Source organism: Rhinolophus hipposideros (assembly GCF_964194185.1).
Source record: "Rhinolophus hipposideros genome assembly, chromosome: 1".
NCBI classification, from domain to species: domain Eukaryota; kingdom Metazoa; phylum Chordata; class Mammalia; order Chiroptera; family Rhinolophidae; genus Rhinolophus; species Rhinolophus hipposideros.
In genome coordinates this window covers 33880939-33902851 of record NC_138047.1, presented here as the reverse complement: position 1 = coordinate 33902851, position 21913 = coordinate 33880939, and the positions used below count along the sequence as shown (strand labels likewise).

General features: G+C 35.8%; 1 protein-coding gene across 2 annotated transcripts in view; it reads right to left on the bottom strand.

The window, feature by feature from the left end:
- Positions 1-1687: 1687 nt before the first annotated feature.
- The window catches only part of KCTD8 (potassium channel tetramerization domain containing 8), a 249946-nt gene continuing 229720 nt past the window's right edge, over positions 1688-21913 (bottom strand). The window contains exon 2 of one of the 2 annotated variants that reach the window (XM_081061960.1): positions 1688-4875. In XM_081061960.1, the coding sequence (XP_080918086.1) occupies positions 4415-4875 (461 nt within the window). In that variant the 3' untranslated portion in view covers positions 1688-4414. The remainder of the gene's footprint in view (positions 4876-21913) is intronic. The other variant, XR_013994140.1, reaches the window with a different exon arrangement.

The following is a 21913-nucleotide window of genomic DNA, read 5'->3' as shown; positions in this document are numbered from 1 at the left end:
TTTGGCTGCTCCCTGTATTTTGTTTGTTTGTTTTTTGTATTAGGTAGAGCTACTATGTCTCCTGGTCTTAGCAGAGTGGCTTTATGTATTATGTGTCCTGTGGGGCCTGTAGTGCAGTCTTCTTGGTCACATGAGCCAGGTGTTACAGGTGTGTCCCTTGTATGGGTTGTGTGTGCCCTCCTGTTGCAATTGAGCCTTGGTTGCTGTTTGTACACCAGTGGGAGGGATTGACCCTCAGGCTGATTGGTTATGAGAACTGGCCATGATTACAGTGGAGGAGCTGTTGTGCAATGGATTTGCTTTCCAAGGACTATGGTGTCTGCACAGTCTGCCCTTTGGGTGTGTTATTTGTGGACGTGGTTGGATGGTGCTCTGAAGCTGGTCACCGGGTGTGTTATTCCTGGGGATTTTTGGGAGGGGGTCTGCTGCAGGCCAAGGCCAGCCATTTCCTGTGCTCTGCTCAAGCCACTTAGCATGAGCTATAAAGTGATTTGTAGATGGTTGCCATTTGTGCTGGGCTTGGAGTTCCCTGGGAGAAGCTAAACTGCGAACTGAGACCAGATGCCTCTAAGGCCAAACTTTGGGCTGCTTAGCAAGTGGCACAAGATTCGCTGAAGTCTGATGCTGCTTGTTTGGAGTTTATGAACCTTTGAGAGATTCTAGGAAAGTCAACATCACGAGCCTAGTCAGGCCATTTATATGGAAAAGACACTGGAAATGGCTTTGGCAGGCCTGCAAGTTTGGTGGGGCAGGGTCTCAGGGAATCACCAGGGGGAGTAAAAGGTGTTAGCTAGGTTGATGGAGACTCAACTATGGTGCTTGCCTGCATCTGCATGCTGGGTCAGGGAGGGCTCAACAAAGGAACAATGGATTCTGCCAACACTTCTCTCTGGGAGAAAGCTGCCCCTTCAGCCCTTGTCCTGAAGCCAGCCAACTCAGTTCCTCCCTGTATTTCCTTGGTATTTGTTGTGCAGCTGCCCCTGGGCTGGAGCTTAGAGAGAGTCTGTCAGCAAATAAGTCTGTGCATAGGCCCAATAAGAGGAGTTTCTGGAACTCCAGCCACCCCCCATCTCACTCAGCCACCTATGCTAGTTTCACAGCCAGAAGTTGTTGCTGCTTTTCTTCCTGGCACTGGAACCCTGGGCTGGGGAGACTAGTGTGGGTCTAGGACCCCTTGCTCCTCTGGGAAGACCTCCACAGCTGAGATATCTCTCCTTATTTTTAACTGGCACATGCAGGTATGGTACCAGCCCATTTTGTGTCTCTGACTCTTCTCTGAATCTCAACATGGCTTCTTCTTATACCTTAGTTATAGGACTTCTGTTCAAATAGACTTCAGGCAATTCTCAATGATGATTGTTCTGTAATCTAGCTGTAATTTTGATGTAATTGTGAGAGAAGGCAAGCAAAGTATTTACCTACTCTGCCAACTTGACTGGAAGTTCCTCAGAGCCTCTTAAGTGTATTTTTACATAATGTCTGTTGCTTTTAGTTATACTTAGTGGGAGGAATAAGGAAAATTTTGTCTACTCCATTTTTCTAAAATTGAAAATCTCACAATTTACATTTATTTCTTTTTCTCATCTTAGTTACTACTCAGTATGTTTACACCTGAACTAATTTGAGAACTTTATATCAGATAAAAGAGACCTATGAGCTTCATAAATACTCAAAACGTATACCATGTGAGATCCAAAACACATTTATTCTCCATAAATACTCAACTTCAGTGCCTGCTTCCAGCTCTTTAGACTTTTGGTGCTCTGTATTTTATCTTGATTCTTTGGAAAATGAGCTTACACATCAGTTTGAGCCCAACTTTTCTTTAAATCTTTGTGTCTCCTTTTCTTCAGGGGAGGTCCCCCTTCTAGCTGGCTCCTTTGATCCCCTCAGAACTCCATTTAGAGCCAGTCAAGTTCTAGCTACTGGTGAGTTTGAGTTCTAGCCAGTTTGAGAAAATCAGACCGTGAGCTTCTTCCCAAGAGCTATAGCTGGTAATTTGCATTTCTTGAATATTTTGTTAATCTTTGAGTCAAGTGCTTGATGTATGCTAAGTGCTTAATAGACTATTATTGAAAAGCATTCCAATTTATTAAGGACTGTAAGGATGGACATTCTTATTAGTATCACTTCACTTATGGTGTAGAGATGTGAAAATCTGAAATAGTCGTCATTTACCAAATTCTTGCCATTTATAGTCTATTTGAAATTATGCATTCTGAAAAAAACAGAGCACGGTATGAGGTATTTTTCAGCTCTATTTACTACCGTTCACTGGTGGACTTTGTATCTCAAGGGGATCATCTTTATAAATTACATGTCCTACACTCATTTGCCAACAGGCTTCCACTGATATTGGGACATTGGAAAACATTGGTGAGAAATTAGAATGTGGGAAGCTATGACAATTTCCACCCTCTCTCGTTGCTTTGGAAGGCACTGTGGAAGTGACTGTGACTCCTTAGTGGCTGTAGTTCTTACTGGAGAGCTTACTCCTCTCCATTCCAAATTCCCCATCTGATAGCCCTGCTTCCTGGATTCTGGTAAGACCACCAGCTTCTTTTTACCCTCCATCTCCAGGAGTGGTGGTGATACTTTACTTCAACTATCTCATTTAAATCTTCTCTAATGAAATTATTATCCCTATATCCCTAAGATCTCACAGTTAGTAAGTGGCAGGGATGGTATTTGAACTGTGGCACCTAAACCACCAATCTCTATCCATTTTAGTGTACTACAGCTACATCAAGACTGCCAATCTTCCCAACATAAAACACAGGTTTTTGGTGTAGCTTTTTCCCTAAAGCCTGATTGGTAATTCAAGGTAAATCAGATATCTCTTTTCTGTTTTTTTTTTTTTTTTTTTAATACCATTGCTGATGGTATTTTGTATACTAGTAGAGTGACAAATTTGAAAATATCAAAAAAATGAATGCAGGTTTTAAAATTTTGAGTTGTTATTTATCTCCATATAGTGTCCACATTGCTGCAGAACTTCTTTTTCAATTCACCACAGAGGAGATTGAGCTCTCTAATTCTTAAAGATATTATTACCATCTCTCATCCTGTTGTTTAATAAAATTTCATGATATTATACTTTTCTTTCTGTAGGGATGGTAAAGAAAAAATTGCATGGCTTATGATAAGAAAGCTTGTTTCCACATATGCAACTAGGAACAAATCTTGTCATTCAGCCTGACCTTTTAGCTTGCTATTGACATTTTGTCTCTTAATTTGTAAGAGGTAAATTCCCAATTGTCTTTGGAGAGCCTTTCAATCTTGTTGTCAGCTAAAATAAAATTTTAGTGCATTCTCAGATGAGGTCTTTTCTCTTGTGGGCTAAAGGTTTATTAATTAATACTGAGGCTATCTGGATCCTACTCAATCTACATTTTGGATTACATTAAAACTCTGACTTCTGAACATTAAGGTGGAACATATTCATTCTCCAGCTTGCTGTTTTAAATAAAAATTTAAGACAATGTAAAAATTGAATATTTTTAAAGAAAAGTCAAAAGAAATCAAGGAATTCTAATATATTGTACTTTTTAAATAAATACATAGAGCTCTTTGCCATTTCCCTCAATTATGTTGATTAACATGATAATAGGATCTTTCAGAACATCATAATACCAATTTTCACAGCCTGATATAAGGACTCATTTCACAGAAATAATTATGACTAGTATTAATAGATGAATGTCAGTGTCATAAAACAACAGTATAAGGCATATTTACATCATCTTAACATACAGAACACCATACACCTACACAAAAAAATCACAGATCCAGAACAAATAAAATTCAGTCTCCTAGACAGTTTACATTTACAGGCTTTGCCTGAAAAAGTTCTTGTTTTGTTTTATTTTTTGTAATTTTTTTTCTTTCCAAACGACAAACAGATCTTCCCTATGTCTTGTGATTTATTTGTAACATTGTGTTCATGCAAAAATAATACTTGTTTTATTGCATTAACATTTAAACGGTTTTGGATTTGAGTCCCAAAACCATCATCTAACATTGTACTTGATGTTACTTCATCCATATTTTCATTTTAGTTGGAGTGATATGATTTCTTTTTGGTGAGTTACAAAATGACAAACATATCCAGTTGACCACAGTTCAAAAGTTCAAGATTCTAAGCTTCTTGCTCATGCATATTTTACTTTCATTCTTGCAGAATGGTTTGAATCAGATATACCATTTCGATCCAACTTTATTGGTTTTCTTTTTTTCCTTTTATATTTCTAAAAACAACAACAAAAAAGAATGAAAGAAAATACTGTCCCACATCCACTGTTCACAAAAAGGAAGAGCAGCAAGTATCACACTGACCATTGTTAGGACACAGTCAGGTGGCAGCACTGTAGTAAACATTGAATGTCATTGAAATACTTCAGGAATGTGATAATTACTATAACCCATACTTCTGTAACAGTTCAGATTGCCACTGGCGTTTGCGCTCTGGAAAATAATCTGGAATGTGGATTTTCTTAAAATCCTGAATACACTTTTTCATTTCTTCTTCCACACTAAGCTTCTCACAGACTTTCTTTTTGGAAAGATTTGTTTCCCGGGACTTGCTGATGAGTGTCTGAAAGAGTTCACTGTTTCTGCGTTTGTCTGGTGGGGGCATCCATTGCACAGGTGCTTTTTTGGAAGGGCGATCCAATGTTAAGGTGTTAGGTTGGTGAGCTGTTGCCTGCTGGGCATTGGGTGGGTTATCTTGGGGAGTGCTCGCCTCTGAGTGGCTGTCACAACTGGAGGTGGAGAGCTCATTGCAGGAAGTCCCGCTTTCACTTCCTTTATCTGTGACTTTGTCATGTTTTCTATCTTCATGTTCTTGTTTAGGTGACACCATTTTATGAGGTGGTCCTAAAAGGAAAAAAGAAGTAGAACAATTAAATACTAACTGGAAAGGTCAAATTAAATACATTTTATAGTTTTTGTTTTAAACCAAGAACATTTATCTTAAGAAAAGCGCTGTTGTTGCACTAGTTTATATAGAAGGATTAAATACAATACCTAGTGCCATTAAAGTACATTAAAATATGCAGCATGCTGATTAATTACTTATAACAAAGTTTGTGAGGCTTGCTTAATGAGTATTTTTGCCATAATAGATCATCAATAACTTTATACTAAAAGAAAGATTTTCATGATTTTAGTTACTACTTCCTGAAATCTGAAAAAGATATCACATGTACAAATTTGCTAATATCATAACTGTTTCATTAGACACTTAGTTCATTTCTGTTTTAGTTATTGACATTAGGTGTCCTTTGTGTGTTTATTTTGCCTCTAGAAAAGTAGAAAATACTAGTGCTCTACTTTACAGTAGCTGTATTCTCCAGACCTAGAGGTGCAATAGCATTATTTATGCTTCCAAGTGGGAGGCTAGTTTAAATCTTATCCTCACTCTTTTAATCTTGTTTCCCGTCTATTTCCTTAGAGAGAATTATGAAAGTGCTATAAGATATATATGTGCCTAATGTTATGGTAAAAAAAAATATAGTTGAAATATAGTGTTCCCTTAAAATACAAGGTTTACCATTTCAGGTAAATTACCTAGGAGGACAATTTTCAGAAAGTGATAGTTTGCCAAGATAATGATTTCAAATACACAGTCTATTTCCGAGAGAGAGAGTATTGTATTCTCAACTCTGCTGTGGGATTAGGACATCAATTTAACATTTATTGAATACCACCACATGCCCATAACTATAATAATACCTATAATAAAACTATAATTAACTGGAGCCCAACCATTGAGAAATATGAAGTTACCCAAATCTCATTTTTTCTTGCAGTCAACTTTTATGAACAAGTTATATAAATCAGAAGGGGGGAAGCATCATTTTTTTAAAAAATTGCCCACGGGTTTCTACTGTGCAGCCAGAATTGATAAAAATTGGTCTAATTCATAGGGTCTCAACCTTAGCCACATATGAAATTACCTGGAAAGCTTAAGTTATTGATGCCTTGTTCTCAATCCCAGATATCCTGCTACGTGGCAATAGAGGTATTTAATAGATCCAGGTGATTTCAATGTGCAGCCAAAATTATGAACCTTTCCTCAGCCTAATATGTATGAAATGAGTTTATAACCAATATGAATAGTTTATATTACTCAGAATGGTAGGAAAGCAAACCAACAAACATATTTTTCATAAAAGCACCTACTATGTGCAACTCACTGTGGGGTGCTAACACCATTTTTTCTGTTTAAAATCAGAATGAACAAAAGTTGATACCAAACATTCACTTAAGTGAGATTAAAGATTTTAAAAAGTTTTAGAACTTTTTGGAGTGATGGAAATATTCTGTATCTTGACTATAGTGTTAGTTACCGGACTGTACACTTTTGTGAAAACTGACAGAATTGCATACCTAAAATGGGTGAGTTTTTCTATATGGAAACTATTGCTTGATTAACCTAACAAAAAACAAGCAAACAACTGCCCCTCCCCCCTCCAAAAAGAAAGCCTTTAAGGAACATGTACCTGTTTGAGGGAACACTTAGCTAATACTTCATACTTTCTTTGTCTGCAATATAGCAAACCTAGAGCAAATGTTGATGCTGATGGATCTTAGTAAGAAAGTGCACTAGTACATTTCAGAAGCATTTGCAACTGTGGATTAATGAAAGCAAAAGCAAACAACTGTTTTTTGGTCTCTGTCATTGTCATTTATGGTATGAAAAAATGGAAAGCGAGCCTGAGGGGTGGAGATGGAGAAGATGCACTTCTAACACTCCTTGCTGATTTACCCAGATCCATTCTGAACCCTCCAGACCTTAGTGGCTGATAGGCACACACTATGTCCTTAAGCTCCCTTGTCTTCTAGCTTTCAGCTGGATTCAATAAATGACAAAGACTGCCCAGACCAAGGCTCATTCCACCCCACCCCAGGATTCCTGTGACCCTGAACCTAGAGGCACAGCTCTGTACAGCAGCTTTCTCTGTACAGAGAAAAAAAGAGAATAAACTCTTTCTTCATTCTCCTCTCCCTTCTTTCCAGATTCCATTAAACAGAGGTTCATATATTTAGGCAAACAGGTGTTGACCATGTCCACTGTAACTGGCATGAGAGTATTGCCCACACTATTGTAAACTGTCGATATTCAACTTCTCTCAAATGACCCAATTGAATGTTCTTTCTCTTTCTTCTGGGACCCTGACTAACAGACCCACACTGGTCCCCAACCGTCCTCTCCATTGACTACATTACTTGTAGGGTCAATGTTTTAGTGGCAATAATGTTGAAAAGGGAATGGGTTTGGAGTACTGACCTGAAATCAAATTCTAGCTCCCACGCAAATAGTCTTGTGGCCTTGAAAGAAATGCTTAGCTCCTCTAAGCTTCAATTTCCTTATCTGTAAATAGTTAGTAGTACTTTCCTTATAGGGTTATTTTGAGATTAAATGAAGTACTATACAAAAACATCTATAATCTCAATAATGACAGTACATCACTGTTGTGTTTTTAAATGTACAGATGTTCAGGCCTATCTTTAGAGATTTTACATTTCCTGCAGGGTCTGTTTGTATATGTTTCTGTGGAGGTCAGGACGGTGAGGAGGTGCAGCATCTGTTTATCTAATTATCATGATGGTGCAATGTGATCCAAGTAGCATGATGCCCACCACCAGTTTAGTATGACACAGAATATAAATAAATGTTTTTTTACCCTTTCTGTCAACCTTCTGCATTACTTTAACCAAATCCCAAAGAGGAATCTACAATTTTCATTCCCAATGACTAAACTGCAAATACCTAGGAAAACCAATTTATATTTAAGCATAAAAGAGTGAGGAAAAATCATTTCCTGTTAATAGGCATGGGGATAGAGCATTAGACGGAGATACCCAGGCAGTAAACTAATAATATCAGAGTGGAAGACAGTATAGAAGAGGATACAGTTGACCCTTAAACAATGGAAGGGTCAAAAATCCATGTATAACCTTTGACTCCCCCAAAAGTTAATTGCAAATAGCCAACTGTTGAACAGAAGCCTTATCAATAACATAGTCGATTAACACATCTTATATGTATCATATACTGTATTCTTACAACAAAATAAGTTAGAGAAAAGAAAATGCTATTAAGAAAATCACAGGGATGGCTGGATGGCGCAGTTGGTTTGAGAGTGAGCTCTGAACAACAGGGTTGCCGGTTCGATTGCCACATGAAAAATGGGCAGAGGACCTGAAGAGACATTTCTCCAAAGAGGACAAACAAATGGCAAATAGACTCATGAAAAAATGCTCAACATCACTAATCATCAGAGAAAGGCAAATAAAAACCACAATGAGACATCACCTCACCCCAGTTATAATGGCTATCATCAACAAGACAAATAGTAACAAGTGTTGGAGAGGCTGTGGAGAAAAAGTAACTCTCATACACTGTTGGTGGGAATGCAGACTGGTGCAGCCGCTATGGAAGGCAGTGTGGAGGTTCCTCAAAAGATTACAAATAGAATTACCATATGACCCGGCAATCTCTCTCCTTGGTATCTACCTAAAAAAATCTGAAAACATTTATCCATAAAGACACGTGTGCTCCAATGTTCATTGCAGGTTTGTTTACAGTGGCCCAGGCATGGAAACAACCAAAATGTCATTCGATAGATGAATGGATCAAGAAGTTGTGGTATATTTACACAATGGAATACTATTTGGCAGTAAGAAAAGATGAAATAGGACCATTTGTGACAACATGGATGGATCTTGAGAGTATAATGCTAAGCAAAATAAGTCAGACATCCATATGAATTCACTGATATGTGATATATGAATGGAAAAAAACAAAAGAGCAAGACAAACAAATGAGAAACAAAAACTCATAGACACAGACAATAGTTTAGTGATTACCAGAGTGTAAGTGGGGCGGGGGGTGGTAGATGAGGGTAAAGGGGATCAAATATATGGTGATGGAAGAAGAACTGACTCTGGGTCGTGAACACACAATGTGATTTATCGATGATGTATTACAGAATTGTACACCTGAAACCTATGTAACCTTACTAACAATTGTCACCCCAATAAACTTTAAATTAAAAAAGGGCTTAGAATAAGTACAGATATTAACAAGAATTTACAAATACACACTTTTATTTTTCACTCCTCCTATTTTATAAGCTATCTTTAGACAAAGTGGACACCCAATCAGAAGACTAAACAGGTTCAAATGTTTATATTATGATTTAAGGGAAAATGTTTACCTTTATTTTGTCCACACTTTCAGTGTATAAACTACTATGCCAGTTCTCTGAATAAATCATTACATGTAACAGATAATCTCTTTATGTTGAAATTTTCAATAATGCATATCATATTATGTATTATTATTATTGCTATTTGATTAAGGATACTTTAAATCATTACTGATAACAGTGGGTTCAAATTGAGACTAAGATACAATAATAAAACAATTTATATTTTTCATGACATGAAATTTAAGAAAAATAAGTGAATTTAGAAGTAATAATAATTACTCTAGTTGCTTAGTTGTCTTGTGGATGCCTGTTAATTGTAGGCTTTCAGGGATAATTTAAAACTTTAATTTTACATTGTTCCATTCAGTGATCCACAGCCACTTGACATTCTTATGCGCACAACATGGATAAGTACTTAAATAACGCTGTGTTGCATATGTGGGAACAGTATGATTTTCAAAAACTTCTCTTTTTTGAAGTTTTTGAAAGTTTTGAAGTTTTAGTGTTTCTTCAACTAGTAATAGAATCAAACATAGACCTAAATGATCTTCCTAAAAGCATTTTTCCATCTGAGTGAGAGCACCAGTCAGACTTTGTATAAGAAAAGAAAATGTGATTTGGGTCTTATCAGCTGGGTTGTCTTCCATCACATAAACTCATCACTAATTATTAGAGTAAGCAACAAATCAATGAATAAACACGTCTCATACCAATTTAAGATTTTAAAAGGAGTTAATTATTTAAACAAGTTCAGTACATATGTATACCTAGAAACTTTCCAAAAAGCATTTGGACACTTAAATCTTCCACTTTCAATTTGGTTATTTACCATTGAGTAGACTAGGATTTTCTGAGTTGATCGTCTTTCAGGGGGAATTACATGTATAAACTTACCTAGGAGACCTGCAAGCCAGCGACCTAGGTCATGCCTCTCCACAATTATTTTTCAAAGAACAGTTAGTACACACAAGCACACTCACACATATACACGCATGATACTCATTTACCAGGCTCACATTTTTCTTCAGTGTGGGAATAGCCTTGGAAGATGTGGTTTTGAGTTTGGCTCAGACAGTCTCACCAAATGCTTTGTGCTGGTCATGTAACTTCTCTAATATTCAGTCCCTTTTGGTTAAAATTTGGGGATTGGCCCCTAAGTTCATTTATGTAATAAAGTTCTATAGTTCTAAATTATATAATAAATAGGAAGGGGTTTTCTAGACAGTAAAATTCTAATCAGATATTAAATATAGCACATTAAAGAGTTACTATTAATAGAAATTACCTCTTAGAAATGGGGAAACCAATTCAACTAGCACTAAAGTACTTCACAGAATTACAGGTTCAAGGACAACTTTCTTTAAGTTCATTGAGAGGAAGTGTAGTTCTAGAAGACATTATCGACTCACATTTGTTTCATTAAATCTATTTTTGCCACTGCAATGCCAGGAATGAGAATGATGCTTAAGGCAACACAGAGTTCATATACTAGTTCAACAATTTACTAGGTGTGTTTTCTTGGGCAAGTTCCTTACTTTCTTTGGGCCTCTGTATTCTCAAGTTGAAACTTCACAGAGTTGGGGCAAAGATTAAATGAGCCAATGCTTGTAAAGTACTTAGGATGTGCCTGACATGCATAAATGTTGAAAATGTTAATAATTATTATTCAGAATAAATATCCAGTGTTATTTGGTCATAGTATGGTATTTTTGTTTATCTGAATATTGAAAAAAACTGACTGAGGAAAATAAATACTTCCATTTTAATTCTGGCCGTGCACATGGCATCTATGAACATATGAATTGCAGACATGTCTCTTAGCTTATTTTGGCCTCAGTTTTTTATCTATTAACAATAAGAACAGTAATGCCAGCACAGGGCTATAATAAGAAAGCAGATCAGAGGGTAAAGGGGGGTGGGGGAGGGAGATGAGGGTAAGGGGGATCAAATATATATATGATGGAAGGACAACTGACTCTGGGTGGTGAACACACAATAGGATTTATAGATGATGTAATACAGAATTGTACACCTGAAATCTATGTAATTTCACTAACAATTGTCACCCCAATAAATTAAAAAAAAAGAAAGTAATTAAGAACTAGTAGTAAACCTAAAAAAAAATAATAATAAGGTAATATTAACCTGACAGTTGTGAAATGATGTTGATTACTTAATGACAACAAGAGTAGCTAGAGCAAATATTTCTGTTACATTTGCATCATTTCATTAAAACTTAGGAGTTTGGTTTAAATAGCCCACCAAGTAGTCTATTTAGCTATACCTGATCTCAAGAAGTATGTGCTTTCTTATGAGTGGGTTTTTTCTGTTCTTGCATTTTTGTTTCAATAAAGTAATTATTCTTATGGAAAAAAGAAGAAAAAAAGAAAGCAGATAACATATGTCAAAGCAATTTTTCTGTAAAGTTCTCAAAAATAGATTTGAGAGGTTGTTAATTATAAAATTTTCATGTCCTAAAAGGAATTTACCTGAGAAACTAAAATATGAAAGCTTTAAGTTATTAAAATGTGTGATTAAAAGTAATAGTAAAAATATTATATTAAACAAAATAAAACAATAGACAAAAACTTGTACAATTGGGCAAAACAGGGCTTTCGATTAATTCCATTGGGTTTTATTAAACTGATGTAAAAAGGAGGAGATGATAGCTTTTTTAAGTCATTTGGGTAGATCAGGTAGAACAGAAATTAAATGTTAATATTTTCATCTTTATAAGAGTTACGTAACTCCTGAGTAGTTCTGGGTGTGGGCCCCTTCAGTAAGGATACTTCAATATTTTTTTCTTGGAATGCACAAGCCTTTCCAAATGATGTCTAAGTGTACAATTCACACTTGGTAAAAACCTTTTATTTTAATCTCTTTTACCTGCCTACTGATGATAAAAAAGGCTGGATATATAAAATGTGTCTGCAATAGGCACAATTCTCAGAAGGAATATTGCCCTTTAATAGTGCTAAACTCAATAGTGTGTGAATGGTTATGTGGTACTTGAACAGAATGAACCAATCTGTCTTAAATATTAGTACCACCTGCCTCTGAGAATTAAGTGCTTGAGTCAAAAGGGAAAAAACTCCATTTTGAATAGATAAACATTTGTTGAGCACCTACTATGTACCAGTCTTAGTGATTACAAGATGAAGGACATGCACGCAGACATACACATATGCTTCCTGATATCAAGTATTTCAGGCTTACAGTGGCAAGCACAGTAATGCAGCTGTAACTAAAATGTGAATAGAATATGAAGGAGGGAGCAGGAGTAAATTTTGATCGGAGTGAGCAAAGGAATGAGCATCAGTTAAATTTTCACAGTACATTGAAATTTAAAGGTCATATAAGTGATTCGTCCATTGTAGAGTAAAAAGTCTATTTGAATGAATAACAATTAATTTTTATATGAGAAAAATTAAACCAATTTCTTTATATTTTCTGTAATCTCTACTATCATTACTTAACCACTTTTTGGAATGAAGGGAATTAGAAAGAAAAGTAAAGAAGTGCAATTTGAAAAGAGAAATGTGTCATGGTATTCCTTTGTTCATCCGGACATGATTGGTCCAAATGATGTTTTCAGCATAAAACATTCCATTCTCACATTTGGATATGATTTCCTGTAATTATTTGCTCTCTTAATGACCCGTAGTAGTTTGTTTGAATCTGTCTTAAAGTATCAAGCCCATTTTGTCTTAAACAATAGTTATTTCTGTGCTGATTTTAACTTTCATCCCTGTGTTCTGCTTCACAAAATGCACACACAAACTACAACAATCACTCTGGAACAGAGATCCTTCTCTTTTTTTTAATCTTTGTACTTCCTGGAACACTAACCCCATGACTAGACTCATAACAATTCAGTAACAGACCTTCTTTTTCACAGGCACATACTATATAAAAGGGACAATTTATCTGGTTTTCAATTTGTGAACCCAAGCTTACTCTTTCTTGTTCCACATCTATAAACTGGGAATCATAACACCTATTCAGTACTCAGCAAAGATGACTGAGAGGTTGTATCTACAACACGTCTGATAGCAGTGGGAGGAAGAAAAGGGAGCTCTGTAAATATAGATTGGAGGTGCACTTATGTGCTGTGTATAACAACTTTATATGAGCGTAAAATCATGCTGGTTGAAAATTATCGTTGCCTGTCGTAAAATACTAAACAGCTGTCTGAGGCCTGAGGAGGAAAAAAAGGATTGATGATAACAGGGGAAGCAGAAACTGTGAGGACGAAAAAAACAAAGTTAATACTCTGGGGTACCACGAGCAGTAGCAATTACAGGCAGAAAGTCATAGTTGACGGGTTTTTGTCAGATCTCTTCAGATCTTGAGTGCTTGCCTGCCAATACATGTGTTCAAGTACTTCCAACAATGGCCAGCAAGATGCAACATTTTGCAGCTGTCACACTATTTAATGTGAATGCCAACCTCTTTTCACTTTGAGATTTATAAAAGTGTGCCTATTATGGGGGAAGCTTGAAGCACAGTCACTATGGTGAGTGCACAATGGAAGCAAATATGCTCACAGCAGAGTTTAATTTCATGTTGTGCAACAATCTGAACAAATACTCAGCCTTTGAGAATAGCAAAACTGTGCTTGAAATGAAATTCTGACACCTACTAGCTATGTGCTAAAATGTGTCTTTAAGACTCATTTTCCGTTTCTACTTAAGAGGGAGTCAGTCTATGGTACCTCCCTCCTCGAGTTGCTTTACGCAAAGACATGTACGTGGGAGAGTCTTACAGTAATGGCGTCAGAAAAGATATCAGATCCTAATCCCTGGAAGCTATAAATGTCACCTTATATGACAGTCTTTGTAGATGGGATTAAGGATTTTGAGATGGTGAAATTATTCTGGATTTTCCAGTTGAACCCTAAATCAACAACAGGTATTCTTACAAGAGGGAGTTGGAAGGAGATATGATACACACAGAGTAGGAGGAGGCAATGTGACAACAGAGGCAGAGACTGGAATGATGTGGCTACAAATCAAGAAACGTCAGCAGCCACCAGACGTTCCTTTCCCCCTAGAACCTCTGGGGGCAATGTGGCCCTGCTGACAAGATTATTTCAACCCATGAAAGTGATTTCAGACTTTACACCTCTGGAGCCTTAAGCAAATACATCTCTGTTGTTTTAGCCACCCAATTTGTAGTAATTTGTTACAGCAGCCATTGGAAACTAATACAAGTCTACTTAGTCTAATGTCTGGCCCTAGTAGATGTTCAATTGTGCATCTTACATAAGTGAACACAATATGCTTAATAATTACATTGGATCTATAGGATCTTAATTTCTGTATTAAAATACAATCTCTTTCAGTCTCTGCTGCATTGTAATCTTTTTTTCTCTTTCAATCAGTAGCTTTTAAAATTCTGGGAAATAGCTATCATGTCTAGTCAAAGTGTTCCCCAATTATACAGATCAAACATTATTTGCATAGTGAGGTTTGTAGTTTCCTGATGTCACTCCTGTTTGTACAATACACTCTTTTCTCTCTTTACACACACACACACACACACACAGACACACACACACACACACACACACACACCCCTCCACATAGACATACTATGTATATGTGTAATCATAGAGCTATCTCTTATCTATAACTGTATAACTGATTCCACCCACATGTCTAGCATCTGATCATTCCTTGAAGTTCCAAACCCCATGATTTTACTGCCTTCTGGGCATCTCCTAAATTTAAAATACCATATACCAAAAAATTACCACATTATTCTTTTCCCTATAAAACAGTTCCTCCTTCCCTATAAAACAGTTCCTCCTTCTATTTTATAAAAGCACTACAATCTTTTTAATCAATCAGGTTTGAAATCTTAGAGACAACTTCATTATTTCTATTCCTACCCCTCTACTGCTTCCCTCATCATATGAACAGCTATCTAATCACATTAAGTGGACTCTGATAATGTCTCAAGCATTTCCTTCATCTTTAGTCTTCACCCTCACGGTTATGACCCTCAGTAACTCTTACTGAATCTATGGCAATGACTCTGAACTCTTACTGACTTTTGCAATACCTTCTAGAGACCTTTTTATCTCTGATCTTTACCTCCTACTGTCCACACTAAGATCCCAGCTACATGTCACTGAAACATAGTTCTTACTATAGTACCTGTGCTCAGAGAATGTCAATGGCTTTCAGAAACTAATCCAAATCTCTTAGTCCCATAAACAAAACTCTCCATGGCGTAGACCCAGTTGAAACTCCCAAACTCAATTTCTATTACTCCCACCCTCTATTCAAGCCAAATTAAAGACATTAATAGTATCCTAAAAACCACATACATTCTTGTCTTCAATTCTTCACCTATGCAAATGATAAATTGATTTTTGTTTTATACCATAGTTATATACATGGAACGAATTCTTTATTGGCTGTGTGTGTGAGTGTCTGAGATTATACTTGGTGCTCCTATCTATCTTATGTAACATACCCAAAGCCCCAGGCTATAGGAGTGGATTTGTAACCTAGCCTGGGGCAATCCTAACATTTTTCCAACCCAGCTCCATAATCTGAGGCAAGGATAAGGGTTGGGAGGCAAGTAATCTGGATAGTTCAATAACAGAAAACCCCTGCATACTCTGAACTGTTGATGGGGGAGAAAGAAGAAGGCCTTTACATGTCTGGCCAAAAAGCTCTCAGATGTGATTTCAGGTGACTAAGTCCCCCAGCCCCAACTGCTGTAGAAGAGAATGAAAGCTGAAAGGGAGTCCTCACAGTACTTGGATATCTGAATCAGTAATCCCTCTGGCCAGCCCTATCTGTTAGACAAGTATTTTAGACCAAATAAAATATTGATCTCATTACAAACATCCTTTCATAAACCTGTTTATATATTTTATTAGATGTAAATAACCTTGAAACATAACTGAAACTTCTCTTCCAGAAGCAAAGTGAGTGTCATGTTTGTTTTATTTACCACTGAAGAACTCTAATACTTCATGCTTAATGTATAAACTTAAATTTTTTAATGAACATTTTAAGTTAGTGATCAGAAAAGCTGGGGAGATTTAGATGGAGTTAGGCAGAAAAAAATACAACCAGTGTGTATTTGTGAGCAAATCATTATAGCAATATATACAACTTAAGAAATTCTAGGGATTTACTTTTATTTCGCTAACAAGGCCATGTGCCCCTCCATCCTTGCCTTGGGACTTGTGACCAGTGTGGGAAAGCACTGTTATTTACCTAGACTAAGAACCTAGTCCATTCCTACATCCTTGGGGAAAAGGTCTGTTTTAAAAGAAATGATGTAATGTAATGTGCAATGTAAACACAAAGACACACACACACACACACACACACACACACAATATCCTTTATTATGGAAGTGTGGTTAAATACAGAAACCAAGATGTTAAGTGCCTAGTATTCCTATGTTACACATGAGGCTTAGAGAGGTTGTGTAACTCAACAAGTCACAGTTGGAAGTGGCAGAGATAGGATTCAGCAATAGATCTGTCACAATGAATCCAAGAGCTGGTTTTTAGAGAAGATAAACAAAATCGACAAACATTTAGCCAGACTCATCAAAAAAAGAAAAAAAAAAAGAAAGAGAGAGGACCCAAATTAATAAAATCAGAAATGAAAGAGGAGAAATGACAACAGACACCACAGAAATGCAAAAAAAAAATTAAGAAATTATCATGAGCAACTATATGCTAACAAATCAGACAATGTGGAAGAAATGGATAGTTTTCTAGAAACATACAATCTTCCAAGGCTAACTCAAGAAGAAACGGAAAACCTGAATAGATTGATTACCACCAGGGAAATTGAATCAGTAATCAACAAGCTCCCAACAAACTAAAGCCCTGGATCAGATGGCTTTACAGGTGAATTTTACAAAACATTCAAAAAAGAGTTATCACCTATTCTCCTCAAACTATTCCAAAAAATCCAGGAGGAGGGAAGGCTCCCAAACACTTTTTACGAGGCCACTATCACCCTGATTCCAAAATCAGACAAAGACATTACAAAAAAATTAAAACTACAGACCAATATCCCTAATGAACATAGATGCAAAAATCCTCAACAAAATATTAGCAAACAGTATTCAGCAATACATTAAAAAGATCATACACCGTGATCAAGTGGGATTCATTTCTGGTATGCAAGGGTGGTTCAACATCCACAAATCAATTAATATGATATACCACATTAACAAAATGAAAAATAAAAATCACATGATCATATCAATAGATGCAGAAAAAGCATTTGACAAAATCCAGCAGCCATTTATTATAAAAACTCTTAAGAAAGTGGGAATAGAGGGACCATATCTCAACATAATAAAGGCCATATATGATAAACCCACAGCTTACATCTTACTTAATGGGGAAAGCTAAAACCATTCCCCTTAAGATCAGGAAGAAGGCATGGTTACCCACTTTCTCCACTTCTATTCAACATAGTGCTGGAAGTTCTAGCCACAGCAAACAGATAAGAAAAAGAAATAACAGGCATCCAAATTGGTAAGGAGGAAGTAAAATTGTCATTATATGCAGATGACATAATACTATACATAGAGAGAACCCTAAAGACTCCACCAGAAAACTATTAGAACTGATAAATGAATTTAGTAAAGTAGCAGGATACAAAATTAATATTAAGAAATCAGTTGCATTTGTATAAACCAATAATAAAATATCAGAAGGAGAAATTAAGAAACAATCCCATTTACAATTCTTCAAAGACTATAAAATACCTAGGAATAAATTTAACCAAAGAAGTAAAAGATTTGTACTCAGAAAATTATAAGACACTGAAGAGAGAAATTAAAGAACATACAAATAGATGGAAACATATCCCATGCTCATGGATAGGAAAAATTAATATTGTTAAAATGTCCATACTGCCTAAGGCAATATACAGATTCAACACAATTCCTATCAAACTACCAAGGACATTTTTCACAGATATAGAACATATAATCCTAAAATTTATATGGAACCATAAAAGACCCCTGATAGCCTCGACAATTTTGAGAAACGAGAACAAAGTGGGAGGTATAACAATACCTGACATCAAATTATACCACAAGGCTACAGTAATCAAAACAGCATGGCACATAGACACATAGATCAATGGAACAGAATAGAGAGCCCAGAAATAAATCCATGCCTATATGATCATTTAATCTATGACAATGGAAGTAAGAATTTATGGTTAGGTAAAGACAGTCTATTCAATAAATGGTGCAGGGAAACCTGGACAGACACATGCAAAAAAATGAAGTTGGACCACCGCCTTACACCATATACAAGAATAAATTCAAAATGGACTAAAGATTGAAATGTAAGATCTGAAACCATAAAACTCCTAGAGGAAAATATACTAAAAAAGTTTACAGATATTACCCAGAGTAAGATTTTTACTGATATATCCCCTCGGCAAGGGAAGTAAGAGTAAAAATAAGCATGTGGGATTACATCAAACTAAAAAGTTTTTTCATAGCAAAGGAAAGCATCAATAAAACAAAAGGGGATCCTACTGAATGGGAGAAGATATTTGCCAATGATATATCTGACAAGGGGTTAGTATCCAAAATTTATAAAAAACTCACTCAACACAACTCCGAAAAAACACACAACCCAATTAAAAAATGGGCAGAGGACATGAAGTGACATTTTTCTAAAAAGGACATACAGATGGCAAACAAACATATGAAGAAATGCTCATCCTCACTAACCATCAGAGAAACGCAAATAAAAACCACAATTAGATACCATCTCACCCCAGTCAAAATGACTATCATCAATAAATCAACAAACAACAAGTGCTGGCGCGGATGTGGAGAAAAGGGAACGCTTGTGCACTATTGGTTGGATTGCAGATTGGTGCAGCCACTATGGAAAACAGTATGGAGGTATCTTAAAAAACTGAAAATGGAACTACCTTATGATCCAGCAATTCCACTCCTAGGTAGTTATCCTGAGAAACGCAAAACTCTAATTCAAAAAACTTTATGCACTCCTATGTTTATTGCAGCTCTATACACAATAGCCAAGACATGGAAACAACCGAAATGCCCATTGGCAGATGACTAGATTAAGAAACTGTGGTACATTTATACAATGGAGTATTATGCAGCCATAAAGAAGAATGGAATCTTACCATTTGCAACAATATGGATGGACCTAGAGAACATTATGCTAAGTGAAATAAGTCAGAGAAAGACAAATACCATATGATCTCACTTATATGTAGAATCTAAAGAAAAGAATAAATGAATGAATCAATTAGAAACAGTCTCAGAGACATAGAGGAAAAACTGAGGTTTGCTAGATGTGGGTGGGATGGGGATAAGGGGGAAGGTGAGGGGATTAGAAAGCACAATCGGAAGCCACAAGATTGCCAGGGGGATAGGAAAGTCAATTTGGGGAATGTAATCAATAATGTTGTAAAGATTTTGTAGGGTATCCTATGGACACTTGTCTCATTAGGGAGACCACCTCAGGGATGATGTAGATGCCTGATCACTGCACTGTACACCTGAAGCTGAAGCTGAACAATAATGAATGCTTATTATAATTTTATGTATATATATAGTTACAAGAAGTGGAGTACAGTATTAGGAACAGAGACAGTGGAAATGTAATATCTGTATGTGATGTCAGAGGGGTAGTAGATGGGGGTGGGAGGTTATCACTGTGTGAGGGATATAAATGATAAATGTCTATTACATTGTTTTGTATACCTGAAACTAATAAAATAAAAAGAAGTAGGTCTGTCAGACGTCAGAGCTTATTGAGTTCAGCTCTGAGATACACTGCTCCAAAAATGCTGAAAATGGGCTTAAGCCAGATTCTCTGAAATCCTAAACTAGACCTACAATTACTCATGAATTTTATGTCCTGATGAAGATTAAACCTGTAAAACATTTGGGATAAAAGAGCTTAATTGTACCTGAGTGTTAGAATTTCTTTAGATCATTTGTAATGGAGGATTATTTTATATCATGTCTAACTATTTTAACAAAAAATAAATTTAAAAAGGTTAAATGTGTGAAAATGTGGATCGTTCTTTCTAACTCAGTTCCTTGGGGCCATTACTGGGACCAAAGCACTTTAACCATGTAATCTTGATGTATCAAAATTAATTTTTTTTAATCATTTCAAAACAAATGCTTATGTTGTAATGTACTCAAAAATGCCCATTTTTGTGAATTTAGACCTATTTAAAAACAAACAAAGAAACGAAAAACTTTTACACTGATTGGCTAGGCACAGATCAAGAAAAAAAGTATGGTTAAGAGGAAAATTATATATTTAAGATATAATACTACTATAAAATGCACTGAGTGGAAATAATTATAACAACATATAAGATGACATAGAATTATAGCAGAGAAGAAACAGAGAGGATGAGAGAATTATTTTAGGATTTGTGACTGGTCAGGTACTATAATTTCCAAAATATCAGAATTATATTTTGACGATAAGGCACCTTTAAGACTGAACCTTCCAATGATGTACACCCTTGATCAGGAAAGTTTGTGACATAAGGCCAGAAATTTTTGCGGAGAGCTTTCAGAGTCTAATTAAATAATGAGTATATTCTGTCAAGGTTGAGATGCCTTGAACTTTTCATATCATTTTATAGTGTACTATAGTCTAAACCTAATAATATTTCAATAACAGTAGTAACATCAATCTCCCTTTCTGACATTAGAGCCTTACAGATTAAAAGTAAAAAATGGTGAAGTGGTGCTAATGAAACCATTACAAGATAAAAAGATTGTGCTGGTAACATTTTTTACATGGATCAATCAAAATGGCTATGTAAAGGAAGCATTTGCACTGGGAATACATTTGGAACACCATGTTTAATTATAAAATATATCAATGGTTATTCATTGGAAGCTTGAAGATAGAAAAAATGTTTAATATAGGAAGCATTAGTATTAGAGTACGCTCCCCGTATGATGCATATTGAATAACTCCCCATGAAGTGCTCAGAACACAGGATTCACAGAATTGAATGACTTGATGTAGTTCAGTGAAAATAATCTGCACTGGTCACTTTGTTCATCTTACAAAACTTACTTAAACGAATTATATACAATTGGAATGAAAGATTCAAATATATGCGTTCCTTTTAGGGCAAACATTTCCATAACAAGGAACTGAACTAGTGCTACCATTACTCACAAGGACTATATAAAAAGATCACTAATTAATAGGGAAGTATGATTTACATTATAATTGATTTATTTTCTCCTAGTGCCAGTATGTAGTACAATTGTACAATCGGCACTAGGGAAATAAAAACCATGCTTAGCCAATGATTAAAGAATCACAACGCCTTTGTTTGAATGGCTGGCTGCTCCATTTACCTTTAATGGACTGTGAACTCTTTTGCCAGAAAAACTGCAAGGTCATGGCCAAATATTACATAGAAGACTGAGAAAATTCTGATTTTATAGATCACATAAGAAATGAAAATCGTTAACATTTGTTTCTTATTGGTTTTGCTCTATCACTTTTTATCATTTTTTGTTTATAATAACAAAAAAATATACACATAACTAGAAAAAACTTTACAATCAAAAATTTAAGTATTATGTGTCCAAATCGCTATACCATTTATTTTATCAATAAGAAACAGGTTGTTTTATAACTTGATTTTTGATAATACAAATTT